Source organism: Dendrobates tinctorius, unplaced genomic scaffold (assembly GCF_039654945.1).
Source record: "Dendrobates tinctorius isolate UK_male_01 unplaced genomic scaffold, ASM3965494v1 ptg000003l, whole genome shotgun sequence".
NCBI lineage: Eukaryota > Metazoa > Chordata > Amphibia > Anura > Dendrobatidae > Dendrobates > Dendrobates tinctorius.
The window spans coordinates 20,414,564-20,428,079 of NW_027361671.1; the positions used below are offsets into that span (position 1 = coordinate 20,414,564).

General features: G+C 46.1%; 1 protein-coding gene across 1 annotated transcript in view; it reads left to right on the forward strand.

The window, feature by feature from the left end:
- ADGRV1 (adhesion G protein-coupled receptor V1) overlaps positions 1-9,862 on the forward strand; it is a 732,030-nt gene extending 722,168 nt beyond the window's left edge. Inside the window, exon 91 of the mRNA XM_073580638.1 lies at positions 9,501-9,862. Within this exon, the coding sequence (XP_073436739.1) occupies positions 9,501-9,619 (119 nt within the window). The 3' untranslated portion in view covers positions 9,620-9,862. The remainder of the gene's footprint in view (positions 1-9,500) is intronic.
- The last annotated feature ends 3,654 nt before the right edge of the window (positions 9,863-13,516 follow it).

Consider the following 13,516-nt stretch of genomic DNA (forward strand, 5'->3'; position numbering starts at 1 on the left):
ATACCAAATAATTTGTGTTTGCAATCATTTTCAGGAAGAAACTGAGTATTATCTGACAGAATTGCAGCGGTGTCAATACTTTTGGCCACAACTGTAGGTAATTACCTGATGAACGATCAAACTACTCCGGTGATCGGATCATTTGTGTCAACAAAAAAAACTGTTTTCAGCAGGATATTTCCCCAGAAAATGTGCTGCCGATATAATGATACCTTATAGGGACAAAGGCAGTATCGGCATTATCATCCTGTCCCATTGACGAGTGTAAAGATGCAGGTAAACAAGTGATAAATGGCATGAGTACATGGGTATAGTGAATCAGAACCTCATTAATAGTGCATCGAAGAGCAGAAATCAACACGCCTACATGCACCATTAAAGGAAATCTGTCACCAGGTTTTTACCACCTAATCTGAGAACAGCATAATGTAGAGACGGAGACCCTGATTCCAGCGATGTGTCACTTATTGGGCTGCTTGCTGTAGTTTTGATAAAATCACTGTTTTATCAAAAGGATATTATCACTAGAGAACTAGTAAACCTGAGAAAACAAAAAGCAAAAAACACAAATATCCTGAACTAAAAAGTAAAAAATGTATACTGCAAATAATGCATAAAGGTAATAATAATAAGGGTATTTAGTAAACATAATTTTGATCAAAATAATGTACAAGCCATCCCGCCACGTCACGGCAACCCTTGTGGGACAGTCCCTACTCTAGTATTTAAAACCTTTTCACTTGCCAAGTGGCGTGAATGTGAACAAGGGTCGAGCGGCTGAACCACTAGTAACAGTTTAGGCCAGACTGGATGGCTTTCCCAGCTCAGAAAGAGGGCGGTCACACCCATATATGCACTGAATGCACAATGAAATGAATAAAAAACAAATCTGAACTGAGAAAAGTAAGTTAATGTGTATGCACAATGTAAGTGCATATTAACATATTTAGAACTAGTAAACCTGTTGCTATTCAGTCATCCATATTCATAAGCTATGTATCACCCCCACACACACACACTGATTGACACAGTGTACTTTAAAAGCTGCCAATCAGTGGTGTGGGCGGGGTTATACAGAGCTCAGCATTCAGTCTTGGATTCAGCACCTGGCAATTCCTCTCCTGATGGACTTTGATGAACTCCAATAGTGGTGAAATAGTAAGTCCAAAAAATTGAGCGTCTCCCGCTGCATGTTCCATTGTCTACGGACATTGTAGCACTGGGGAGACTGGGCGATTGCTACCGGCCGGAGCATCGCCCGTCAGTATATCAGAGGTGACCATATCATTTTTTACCCATTATTAGTCCTCAATTTTTTGGACTTACTATTTCACCACTATTGGAGTTCATCAAAGTCCATCAGCAGAGGAATTGCCAGGTGCTGAATCCAAGACTGTCACACATCGCACATGGTCTGAATAACAACCTGAATGGTCAGTACAATTCCCCTCCTTTGGTGAGAGACGCACCAATGTATATTGAACATTAAGACTGGTTGCATTTTTTAAAAAGTTTTGCTCCTTGTTTGTAGTGAGATATATATATTTATACGGTTATATTTGAAATCCTGTTTTTTATGAAGTTAGTGTTTTATGTGGGTGGTTTTTCTCTTTATAGTGAGATATATATGTTCTTATACGGAGACATATGAAACTCTTGACAATAATCCTGCCTCCCACAAAGAGAGTGATTATATGTGGGTATTACTAGCGCAATTTTTTGTTTTTATTTTAATTGTTTTAACATTCAGACAAAATAGTGGCAGTGTCTGCTAATTTGCAGCTGTTATACCCTCACGCAGCGCCATTGGCTGTTAAATATTAGTTTTTCAATCCTACTTCTGTCTAAACTGGAAGGGAATGTCCATCCCGTCCATCCCTGGGGTCTTTAGGCCTCATACCCTGTAGGTGTGATGCACCATGCTGATTATTTTCTCTATTGGTCAGATACACGGCATTTATGCTATGACCAGCGCTCCTCACATAGAATATAATGTTAGGGTTGGACTCTCTGTAAGTAGGAAGAGTCTCAGAATGAACTAAATCTGCCTTTACTTGCACATCTGCCAACATTGTGTTCAAGGCTACAGCAGGTAATAAATTAGTAAGGAGTGAGTCTGATCAGACAATAAATCTTTAGTGTTTAGCTTCACTTTAAATCTGAGTCTCATGAAAGTCACCTGTACATGTTACGTAGAGTATTCAGTGTCTGGATGTAGCCCTAAACCTATGGTGAAATTTTATCCCTGAGTTGTACCATAACGGGAGTCTGTCAGATTCTCTTTAAACACCCATTTTGTGCTATCAGTAGGATCAGCCCTCCTAAGCCGTCTATATCAACAGATAGGTCACAAGAAGCTGAATAAATTGATACCTTGACATCTTCAAATCCAATGTCTTATTCCTAAAAAAAATGCATTTTTTTTATATGTAAATGAGCTGTTAAGATCCATGGGCCGGACATAGATCGCCCTGAGAATCTGCCTCCAGAGATTATTGTAAAAGAAATCTTAACAACCTAGAATTTGCTTATAAAAAATATGTGGATTTCTCTGGAACAAGACATCATATTGCAGATATCAAGGTATCATGTTATTCAGCTTTCTATGACCTATATGCCCGTGTAAACGGCTTAAGCTGGAGTCACACATAGCGACTTACCAGCGATCCCGACAACGATATCAACGTGTCAGGATCGCTGGTAAGTCGCTATGTGATCGCTGGTGAGCTGTCACACAGAAGACCGCTTCACCAGCGATCAGCACAGCGACGCCGAGCGCGCGGCATCGCTGTGTTCGTTAGTTACCAGCGCGCTGATGCAGGGAGCTGGTAACTAACGTACACATCGGTAACGATGTGTACGTTAGTTACCAGCTGATCGCTGGTCTCCCACCTGTCACACGCAGCGATGCGTGCTGGCCAGCGGGAGATCAGCGGCGAAAAAAATGTCCAGAGGTTTCTTGCAGCGATCAGCGATACCGGCAGGGGGGCCGGTCGCTGGTCAGTGTCACACACAGCGATCTTGCTGGTGAGATCGCTGTTGTGTCACAAAACTTGTGACTCAGCAGCGATCTCGCTAGCGAGATCGCTATGTGTGACGGGGCCCTTAGGGAGGTGGATCCTACTGACAGATTCCCTTTAAGCCAAGCACAGGTGGAGGTTGATGGAAAACAAGTAGGTGGGGGGTGACCTAAAATATTTAGCCATTCCAAGGGTGCACTAAGTGCCTGAGCTTGGTTTGTACAGTTATTCTGCACGGACAGACTCCCTGTAGAGCCGGTCACACACATTAAATGAATGTAGTCAAGCCTGCCCAATTCAACAGGATTGACGGACGAGCTATAGCAGTGTTCCCAAACCTTTGTATCTAGAGCTGTTGCAAAACTACAACTCCCATCATTCTCAGAAAGATGCAGGCTGTCAGAGCATAAGGGTAGTTGCAGTTTTATAACTGCTGGAGAACAATGGTGTAAAGTACATGATATGGGAACACTGATTTAAAGTACACAGAGGCCTTTTTCACTCTCCCCTCATATAATATGGAGGAGAAAGAAGGATCGGGCATGTTGAAATCAACAAGTCTGATCCCTTTGCTCTCACTGGGGCTTGCAGAGCTGACTGGCAGCGGCCTGCTCCAATCTCCACATTGAGAACACAAGCATTCTGAGCTGCATTTTGAGCGGTCGGTGTGGGTCATAGAAGCCAGACACCCACCCATGTGCAGGGAATTTAAAGTCCTAAAAACTACTTAAAAATGTCAGAGGTTTAGGTACTATTTAAAGGGAGTTTGTCACCAGTTTTTGCTCCCACATCTGAGAGCAGCATAATGTAGAGGCTGCTTGCTGCAGTTTCATCAAATCACAGTTTTATCTGCTGCTGATCTACTACTTCTCTGAAAGCACTGCATCACCCTGTCCACACCACTGACAGCTTTCTGTGTACACAGTGCATAGGCAGAAAGCTGCCAATCAATGGTGGTGTTCTCCAGAGCTCATGAAAATTGATGACTACATAGCAGCAGGATTGCTTAGTCCTCTAGTGATAATCTCCTTGTGATAAACCAGTGATTTCATCAAAACTACAACAAGCAGCCCAGTAAGTGATACATCGCTGGAATCAGAGTCTCTGTCTCTACATTATGCTGCTCTCAGATTAGGTGACCAATGCCTGGTGACAGATTCCCTTTAATACAAACCATGCATAATGAAATCTACGTAACATGCTGTAGTTGGGGTGAAAGTCTCATCTGCCCTTTGTGGCTATATTTGTGTGAGTATATACTTGTATGAGTATTGCTGTTATATTTTTATTATTTATAATACTGTTTCCACCTAAAGCGCTTCTGCAATTAATGAACACAATCATCTTATGTATGGATGCTACATTATACTCAGGGGTCAAGTACAGGTGTCATGTTTTGTATCCACGCCGTTTCGGAGCCCACTTAGGAGGTGGAAATAGTGTCCATTGTTAGACTGAATGTATCGTCCATGGAAGGGCAGAACCATCACATGCTGCAACGCACAACAATGGAGAATCCAGGAGGATATGATCTATTGGAGATGAAGGTTGCCTGAAAAATCATTTTTGATAAATGCAGAAATATAGAAAACTGTCATGAGAAGCGTTTACAATTGCAAGTGATTTGTTAAATTGTATTTTGTTCCATTTATCTGGCATTCCTATTAATACAGTGATAGATTCTGTACTGTAGGAAAATGATAATAATAATAATAATTTTTATTTATATAGCGCCAACATATTCCGCAGCACTTTACAATTAAGCGGGGACATGTACAGACAATAAATTCAATACAAGTTGACAATTCAAACAGTGACATTAGGAGTGAGGTCCCTGCTCGCAAGCTTACAATCTACAAGGAAATGGGGGGACACAGTAGGTGAGAAATGCTTGTTAATTCAGGTCTGGCAATTATAATAGGGATTTTCATATAAAGCTGCATGATCCGGTCATCAGCCCGTGTGTTTAAGTGCAATAGACAAGTATCAAATGCAGTTATCATGTGCATGAAGGGTGTGGAGACAGATGAATAGTAGGGTGCAGATTCAGAATAATATTTGGAAGGAGGGAACAGGGCAAAGTTAGCTTGCTGAGTAGTTGATGTGGTAGGCTTGTTTGAAGACATGGGTTTTCAAAGCGCGCTTGAATAGGTCAGGGCTAGGTATCAGTCTGATCGTCTGGGGAAGTGCATTCCAGAGAGCTGGAGCAGCACGAGAGAAGTCTTGGAGACGGCGGTGCGAGGTTCGGATTACGGGGGATGTTAGTCTTAGGTCATTTGTAGAATGGAGGGCACGTGTAGGGCGATAGACAGAGACGAGAGAGGAGATATAAGGCGGTGCAGAACAGTGGAGAGCTTTGTGGGTGAGAGAGATGAGTTTATACTGGACCCTGTAGCGAATAGGTAGCCAGTGTAATGACTGGCACAAGATGGAGGCATCGGTGAAGCGGCTGGACAGAAATATGACCCTGGCTGCCGCATTCAAGATGGATTGGAGAGGAGAAAGTTTGGTAAGAGGGAGACCGATCAGAAGAGAGTTGCAGTAGTCCAGACGAGAATGAATAAGAGCGACAGTAAGAGTCTTAGCAGTTTCAAAGGTGAGAAAAGGTCGGATTCTGGAGATGTTTTTAAGATGCAGGTGACAAGAGCGACTGAGTGATCGGATGTATGGAGTAAAGGAAAGTTCAGTGTCGAATATGACCCCAAGACAGCGGGCATGCTGCTTGGGAGTTATGGTTGAACCCTCCAGGGTTATTTCGATGTTAGGTAGAGTGAGGTTAGTAGGGGGGAGAAACACAAGAAGTTCAGTTTTAGAGAGATTTAGTTTCAGATAGAGGGAGGACATGATGCTAGAGACAGCAGACAGACAATCCTTGGTATTTTGAATTAGGGTAGGGGTGATGTCAGAGGAAGAGGTGTATAATTGGGTGTCATCAGCATAGAGATGATACTGGAACCCAAATCTGCTGATTGTTTGTCCAATAGGGGCAGTGTATAAAGAGAAGAGGAGGGGGCCTAGGACTGAGCCCTGCGGGACCCCGATAGTAAGGGGACGAGAAGAGGAAGAGGAGCCGGAAAAAGATACAGTGAAGGAGCAGTCAGAGAGGTAGGAGGAGAACCAGGAGAGGGCTGTGTCCTTGAGGCCTATAGAGCGGAGCATAGTGAGGAGGAGCTGGTGATCCACAGTGTCAAATGCGGCAGAGAGATCCAGTAGAATCAGCAGGGAGCAATGACCTTTCGATTTAGCTGTTATTAAATCATTAGAGACTTTAGTGAGGGCAGTTTCAGTAGAGTGTAAAGAGCGGAAACCAGATTGTAAGGGGTCGAGAAGAGAGTTATCCGAGAGATAGCAGATTAGACGGGAGTGGACCAGGCGTTCCAGGAGTTTAGAGATGAAGGGAAGGTTAGAGACAGGTCTGTAGTTAGCAGTGCAGTTCTGGTCCAGGGATGGCTTTTTAAGTAAAGGGGTTATGATGGCATGTTTAAATGAGGAGGGAAATATACCTGAAGAAAGAGAGAGGTTAAATATTTTAGTCAGGTGAGTGGTGACCACTGGTGAGAGAGACTGCAGGAGCTGTGAAGGAATAGGGTCACTGTTGCAGGTTGTAGGCCGAGCAGAAGCGAGGAGCTTGGAAACTTCTTCTTCTGAAACAGGCTCAAAGATGTCTAGTGAGCTTGAGGTGTGGCAGGGAAGGGGATCCAGGCACTGAGGAGATAGGGCTGAGATATCCTGATGTATGTGGTTGATTTTTTCTAGGAAATAAGTGGCCAGATCCTCACCGCTGAGGTTGGTGATGGGGGCCTGTACTTTAGGTTTCAGGAGGGAGTTTAAGGTTTCAAAAAGTCGTCTTGGGTTGTTGGATATTGAGGTGATGAGGGTGGTGAAGTAGGATTATTTGGCCAGATGAAGGGCAGAGTTATAGGTTTTGAGCATGAACTTATAGTGGATGAAGTCTTCTGCTAAGAGAGATTTTCTCCACTGCCGCTCTGCACACCTCGAGCAGCGCTGAAGAAAGCGTGTTTGCGTTGTGTGCCAGGGCTGCCGTTGTCTGTGTCGGGTCTTTCTGCGTATAGAAGGTGCTGCTTCATCTAGGGCATTCTTCAGTGTATTATTGAAGTGTGACAATGCTATGTCTGGACAGGAGAGGGTGGAGATGGGGGCTAAAGATGTGTGGAGATTGTCCCTAAGCTGTTGGGTATTAATGGTACGTGTATTCCGATAAGTGTGGTAAGTGGGGGTGTCCCGGGTGAGGAGACAATTCTTGACAGAGAAGGAAAGAAGGTTGTGGTCCGAGAGCGGGAGAGGCGAGTTAGTAAAGTCGTGCAGCGAGCCGGGACGGGAGAAAACCAGGTCCAGAGTATTCCCGTCCTCATGTGTAGGAGAATTAGTAAACTGTGAGAGGCCGAATGAAGAAGTTAGAGAAAGAAGATGAGAGGCAGACTGGGAGAGCGGATCATTGATGGGGATGTTAAAGTCTCCCATGATGAGGGTGGGGATGTCACAGGATAGAAAGTGAGTAAGCCAGGTGGTGAAGTGGTCTAGAAACTGGCGGGAGGAGCCTGGAGGGCGATAAACAACCGCCACTCGTAAGGAGAAAGGCTTAAAGAGTCTGACGGCATGTACTTCAAAGGAAGGAAATGTAAGTGAGGGAACCGGGGGGATGACCTGGAAAGCACATTGTGATGAAAGCAGCAAACCAACACCTCCACCCTGTCTGTTCTCAGGTCTGGGGGTATGTGAAAATTTCAGCCCACCAAACGAGAGAGCGGCAGCAGCGGTGGTGTCTGAATGCTGGATCCAGGTTTCTGTAATAGCCAGAAGGTTAAGGGAATTAGAGAGAAAAAGATCGTGAATGTAAGTCAGTTTGTTACACACAGACCGTGCATTCCAGAGAGCACATTGGAAAGTGAGAGGAGAAGGCATGCACTGAATGTTAATAAGATTAGCAGGGTTTCTATATGCAGCTGGAGGAGAGTAACGTATGCTGGTGGAGGGAGGCCCAGGGTTGGGGGAGATGTCACCTGCAGCTATTAAAAGGAGAAAAAAACAGAAAAAGCAGGTGGTGGGATGATTTGTATGAACGTTTGGAGTGCTGCATGGTGGTTTTGGATGGTTTGGTGTGGGTAAGAAATGTCAATAGAGCCTCAGAGTTATACATGGGAGAGGGGAAAAGGGAGGGGTGGATATGCAGAGAGTGCACAGAATGTGTAAAAGGGCAGGCGAGTTTTTAGAAAGCAGAGGTGAAGACAAAAAAGCAGGAGGTTGATATGATCAATGCATATGTAGTACGACTGACCAAGAAGCATGCGTGCATGAAAAATTTATGCACCTTACCTGTCTCCTGCCCAACTGCATTGTCTAACTGCAAAACACTTGATCCTGTTGCACTTAATATCTGTTGCACGCGTGAGCCCACACGCGTGCTATCCCAGCCAGAGCTAAATATATATGAAATGAAATGTCTGCTAGCTTCAGCCACCAAAAGGCCACAATCAGTAATTAACCAATTAGCACAAGGCCAGAGCAGGCATTACTATGCAGGGTAAATAACTAATGCTGGACAAGGCCATCAAACAGAGAAAGGGGAAAAAAAAAAAAACACCTTTCTACACTTCAAAGCACAAACCAAATAGATAAAAAAAGAAAGACCCACCACAGGAGTGATGGAATGAATTACCATAAAAATATCTGGCAATATATGATGCAGTTCACACTTGTCAGACAGCACACATGGATGATGGAATGAATTACCATAAAAATATCTGGCAATATATGATGCAGTTCACACTTGTCAGACAGCACACATGGATGATGGAATGAATTAAAATGATGGATATCTTCATTTCATGTAAGTAAAATCCTCCGTTCTTATGAATTCCCAGGACTTCAAAGGTGACAGGGAGCAGAAGACATTCTTTATAAGTTCTGTATGGAGAGTACGCGACCAAACTTCACCTTACGACCTATAACTCTGTCCTGACCCTTAGGCCTCATTCACACATCTCCGTGGGTCTGTTTTTATCATCACTGTCATCAGTGTTTATCCGGTATGGATCAAAAAAATAAATGACACAGCGTCTCCTATACTTTGCAGTGTTAAACACGTACAGACACGGATGGCACATGTGTTATTCAGGCAGTTTGTTTGGACACACGGTCCATGTAAAACACAGGCATGTGAGCAACCCCATAAGTTATAATGGGTACGTATTGGAGCCGTGAAATAAGCAGATACCACACGTACTGGAAGCTCGGACATGTGACGGAGGCCTTGGAGCACATGGAGATGTTAGAATTGATGACATCGTCGTGGTCTCGTGTGATGAGGTCATATGGATTGTATGACTTGTACAATGTGAATTCGGGCTTACAGCAGTCAGAAACTGTAAGCATAGGGCTCAGACAGCTCATAATTGCACATATTAATATAAGTTCATCTTTTAATATTTGCTTTTAAATACATTTGTCTTAATGCTTTAGGTTCAGGACTGAACATCAGTGATACTGAATCATGTCACGGAAGTCAAGATGGAGGCAGCATGGCTAACTCACAAATCGTGGAGCTCCGGAGGATCCCCATAGCCGATACTCATTTATAACTCGTTTCGTTAAATATATCAACCATTTTTTATATCCTTCATTTTGCACTAATATGTCCTCACCCATCAGAACGTAGTGGCCAGTGACACATAGTTTTGAGGACCAATGCCCTAAAGACAGCGGATTGGACTAAACATGGTGGTAATGAAGGATCGTGACTGTGGAACTAAAAGTGAAAGCTCTTAAAACTGTTTTTGATTAATCCTTTTCTTGTAGCATGTAATAAAAAATATTTTATATTTCTTCTTTGTTTGTGGTTTACTTTACTACAGTTGTTTGTGTGCAGCCTGATAACGTGCACGGTGTGACATTACAGCTTACTTTGGAGCAGTGATGGATGTAGTTGTCACGTGGGATGTAATGTCAAACTTTTGTTACAACCAAAACATTGTTACATCCATCTGCAAAGTGCGAGAATAAATGTGACCATGGCACAACACTGTCATACCATAATGCCTGAGGGGTAGGGTGTAGCTGGGGGTTCAGCTCAGGGGAGGTGGGGGGGTGGCGAAACATGTGAGTGGCCCCCTAACCAGGTAACCCTGATCACAAATACAGTGGCCAACTGAATCGTGTGTATAGGAGAACCTCAGTAGATGACCACGCTGTTACTGGAGCAAAATCTCTACAAAGACCAATGTCTATATTGGGATTTGGATGTTTCACCCCCAGCAGTTCGCCCCCGGGTATATTTCGCCACCGCACATTTCGTCCCCAGCATTTGGCCCCCGGAAGGTTTCACCCCCACACATTTCGTCCCCAGCAGTTCGCCCCCGGATGTTTCGCCCCCAGCAGTTCGCCCCAGATGTTTCGCCCCCAGCAGTTCGCCCCAGATGTTTCGCCCCCAGCAGTTCGCCCCCGGATGTTTCACCCCCAGCAGTTCGCCCCCAGATGTTTCGCCCCCAGCAGTTCGCCCCCGGATGTTTCACCCCCAGCAGTTCGCCCCCGGATGTTTCGCCCCCAGCAGTTCGCCCCCGGATGTTGCGCCCCCAGCAGTTTGTCCCTGTCAGTTCGCCTCCGGATGTTTCGCCCCCAGCAGTTCGCCCCCGGATGTTTCGCCCCCAGCAGTTCGCCCCCGGCAGTTCGCCCACGGATGTTTCACACCCAGCAGTTCGACACTGGATGTTTCGCCCCTGGATTTTTCGCCCCTGGATGTTTCGTCCCCAGCAGTTCGCCCTGGATGTTTTGCCCCCAGCATTTCGCCCCCCGGATGTTTCACCCCCAGCACTTCGCCCCAGATGTTTCGGTTTCGCCCCCAGCAGTTCGCCCCTGGATGTTTCGCCCCCAGCAGTTCGCCCCCAGATGTTTCGCCCCCAGCAGTTCGCCCCCGGATGTTTCACCCCCAGCAGTTCGCCCCCAGATGTTTCGCCCCCAGCAGTTTGCCCCCGGATGTTTCACCCCCAGCAGTTCGCCCCCGGATGTTTCGCCCCCAGCAGTTCGCCCCCGGATGTTGCGCCCCCAGCAGTTTGCCCCCGTCAGTTCGCCTCCGGACGTTTCGCCCCCAGCAGTTCGCCCCCGGATGTTTCGCCCCCAGCAGTTCGCCCCCGGATGTTTCACCCCCAGCAGTTCGCCCCTGGATGTTTTGCCCCCAGCAGTTCCACACTGGATGTTTCACCCCTGGATTTTTTGCCCCCGGATGTTTCGTCCCCAGCAGTTCGCCCCCCCGATGTTTCGCCCCCAGCAGTTTGCCCCAGGTTGTTTCACCTACAGCATTTTGTCACTGGAAGTGTCACCATCTGATGTATTGCCCCTAGCATTTTGACCCCAGATGTTTCACCCTCAGCTTTTGGGGTCAACATACAGGGAACAAAACATCTAGGGCTGAATATACCTGGGGTGAAATATACAGGACCCCAATTGCTGGGGATTCTTGTGGCTGCCTTTTCAGCAGCTCTATTGGCTGGCCTGAAAGGAGTATTATCACCCTAGAACACAAAAAAAACTGACATACTTACCTGTCGCAGCTGCAGCTCTTGGGTCCTGGAGTGCAGTCTAGCGGTTCCCCGTGACGTCTTCTCCTGCTTCTGGCTGTCTTATCTTGCCTGGATCACTGATCCATGAAGCATGAAGAATGCCGCGGCAGTGAGGCCGAATGTCTCCTGGCCGCTCACTGACATGACGTCACTCCTGCCCCATTCATCAGTCAATCCAGGGGGCAGGATGCCTCTCCTGTCACCAAAACACTGCTGCGCATGCGCAGTGCCGCGATGAGATCAAGCAGAAGAAGAGGACGCTGGGAAGGAGAGGACTCGTGGTGGCCTCCGGATCCAGCATGGCGATCGGCAGCCCACACAGCCAGGAGAAGATCAGACAAAGATGAGCAGAAGACCTCTAGGTAAGTACCAGGAGGGGAAGATCGGCAGCATGCTTACCACAACATGATTGCTGAAAGCATGCTGCCTTATTTTTCTGTTCGGCATGAGAATACCCCTTTAATGCAGGCTATGTATGGAAGCAGCGGGACTGTTGACTGACTACAGGGTTAATCCCACCAACCATCTCTGCAGAACTGAGATATTGGCTTTGCTGCACTAAAGTGGTGGTTAACCAGCATCTACAGAACCTCTTTATCAGGTCTTCAGAAGGGGGGTTTTGGGATTAGCCCTCACAGAACACTCTGCCAGTATACCAAAGAATGGAGCAGCAGATAAAAGTGGTATTCTCACTTCAGGATCCCTTTTCTGTTGATGCCCATTCCTCAGATTAGGCCAAGAATAGGGTCAAGTTGTATTCTGCATTGAACCAGCTGTTTATCAGCAGCTTTCAGCACCAATGACAAGGACAAGTGACTGGAAGCTGCAGCCATAGCTCTCCATGATTTCAGTGAGATCCAGGGAAGATGTGACAGCACTTGGTAAAGAGCTGATCCACCGTGACATGCCTTATACAGGGGCATGCACTGCTCTGTGCAGAGAAATGCATATTCTGGACGAGACTCGATTGTGTGCATCTAGTCTTTCAGTAACAAACAGCCCTTTGGGGATAACCATTTAATTGGTGTGGCCCTTGGTGAATATGAGTTTGACACCCCTGATCTAAGACAAGTGACCATCATTTTACTGTCATGTACTAGTGGTGTTACACTTAATGGCTTCTTTTTGTCATCCATTACATATCATACTATATCTAGTGATGAGCAAACCCGATCTGGAAAGTTCAGGTTTCGTATCGAACATTGCCTGCTCGGGTTCAACCACACCGACCCAAAACAGGCAATGTTTGGAGTTTGCTCATCAGAAAATAAAAATCGCTTCTCTCCCCTTTGCCGAGGTCCCTACCTGTGTGGAGAGTCTTCTTGATCAAGGGAATCCCAAGCTAGGAAAAATGAAAGGGATTCCCTCGGGAAGATGACATATTCACATCTCACCACTTGTGCACTTGACCCGATCCCTTCCCACTTCATCCCAAACCTCACCACAGTCTTCATCCCAACCCTAACCCATCTCTTCAACCTATCACTAACAACTGGTGTTTTCCCCTCAAGCTTTAAACATGCCTCAATCACACCTATCCTCAAAAAGCCCTCTCTTGACCCATCCTCTGTATCTAGCTATCGCCCTATATCACTTCTCCCCTATGCCTCCAAGCTACTGGAACAACACGTCTACCTTGAACTGTCCTCCCATCTCTCTTCTTGCTCCCTCTTCGACCGCTTACAATCTGGCTTCCGGTCACACCACTCCACCGAAACTGCCCTTACTAAGGTCACCAATGACCTCTTAACCGCCAAGAGCAAGCGACACTACTCTGTCCTCCTCCTCCTGGACCTGTTGGCTGCCTTTGACACAGTGGACCATTCCCTACTATTACAGACCCTCTCATGCCTTGGCATCACAGACTTGGCCTTGTCCTGGATCTCATCATACCTAACAGACCGGACATTCAGCGTCTCCCAC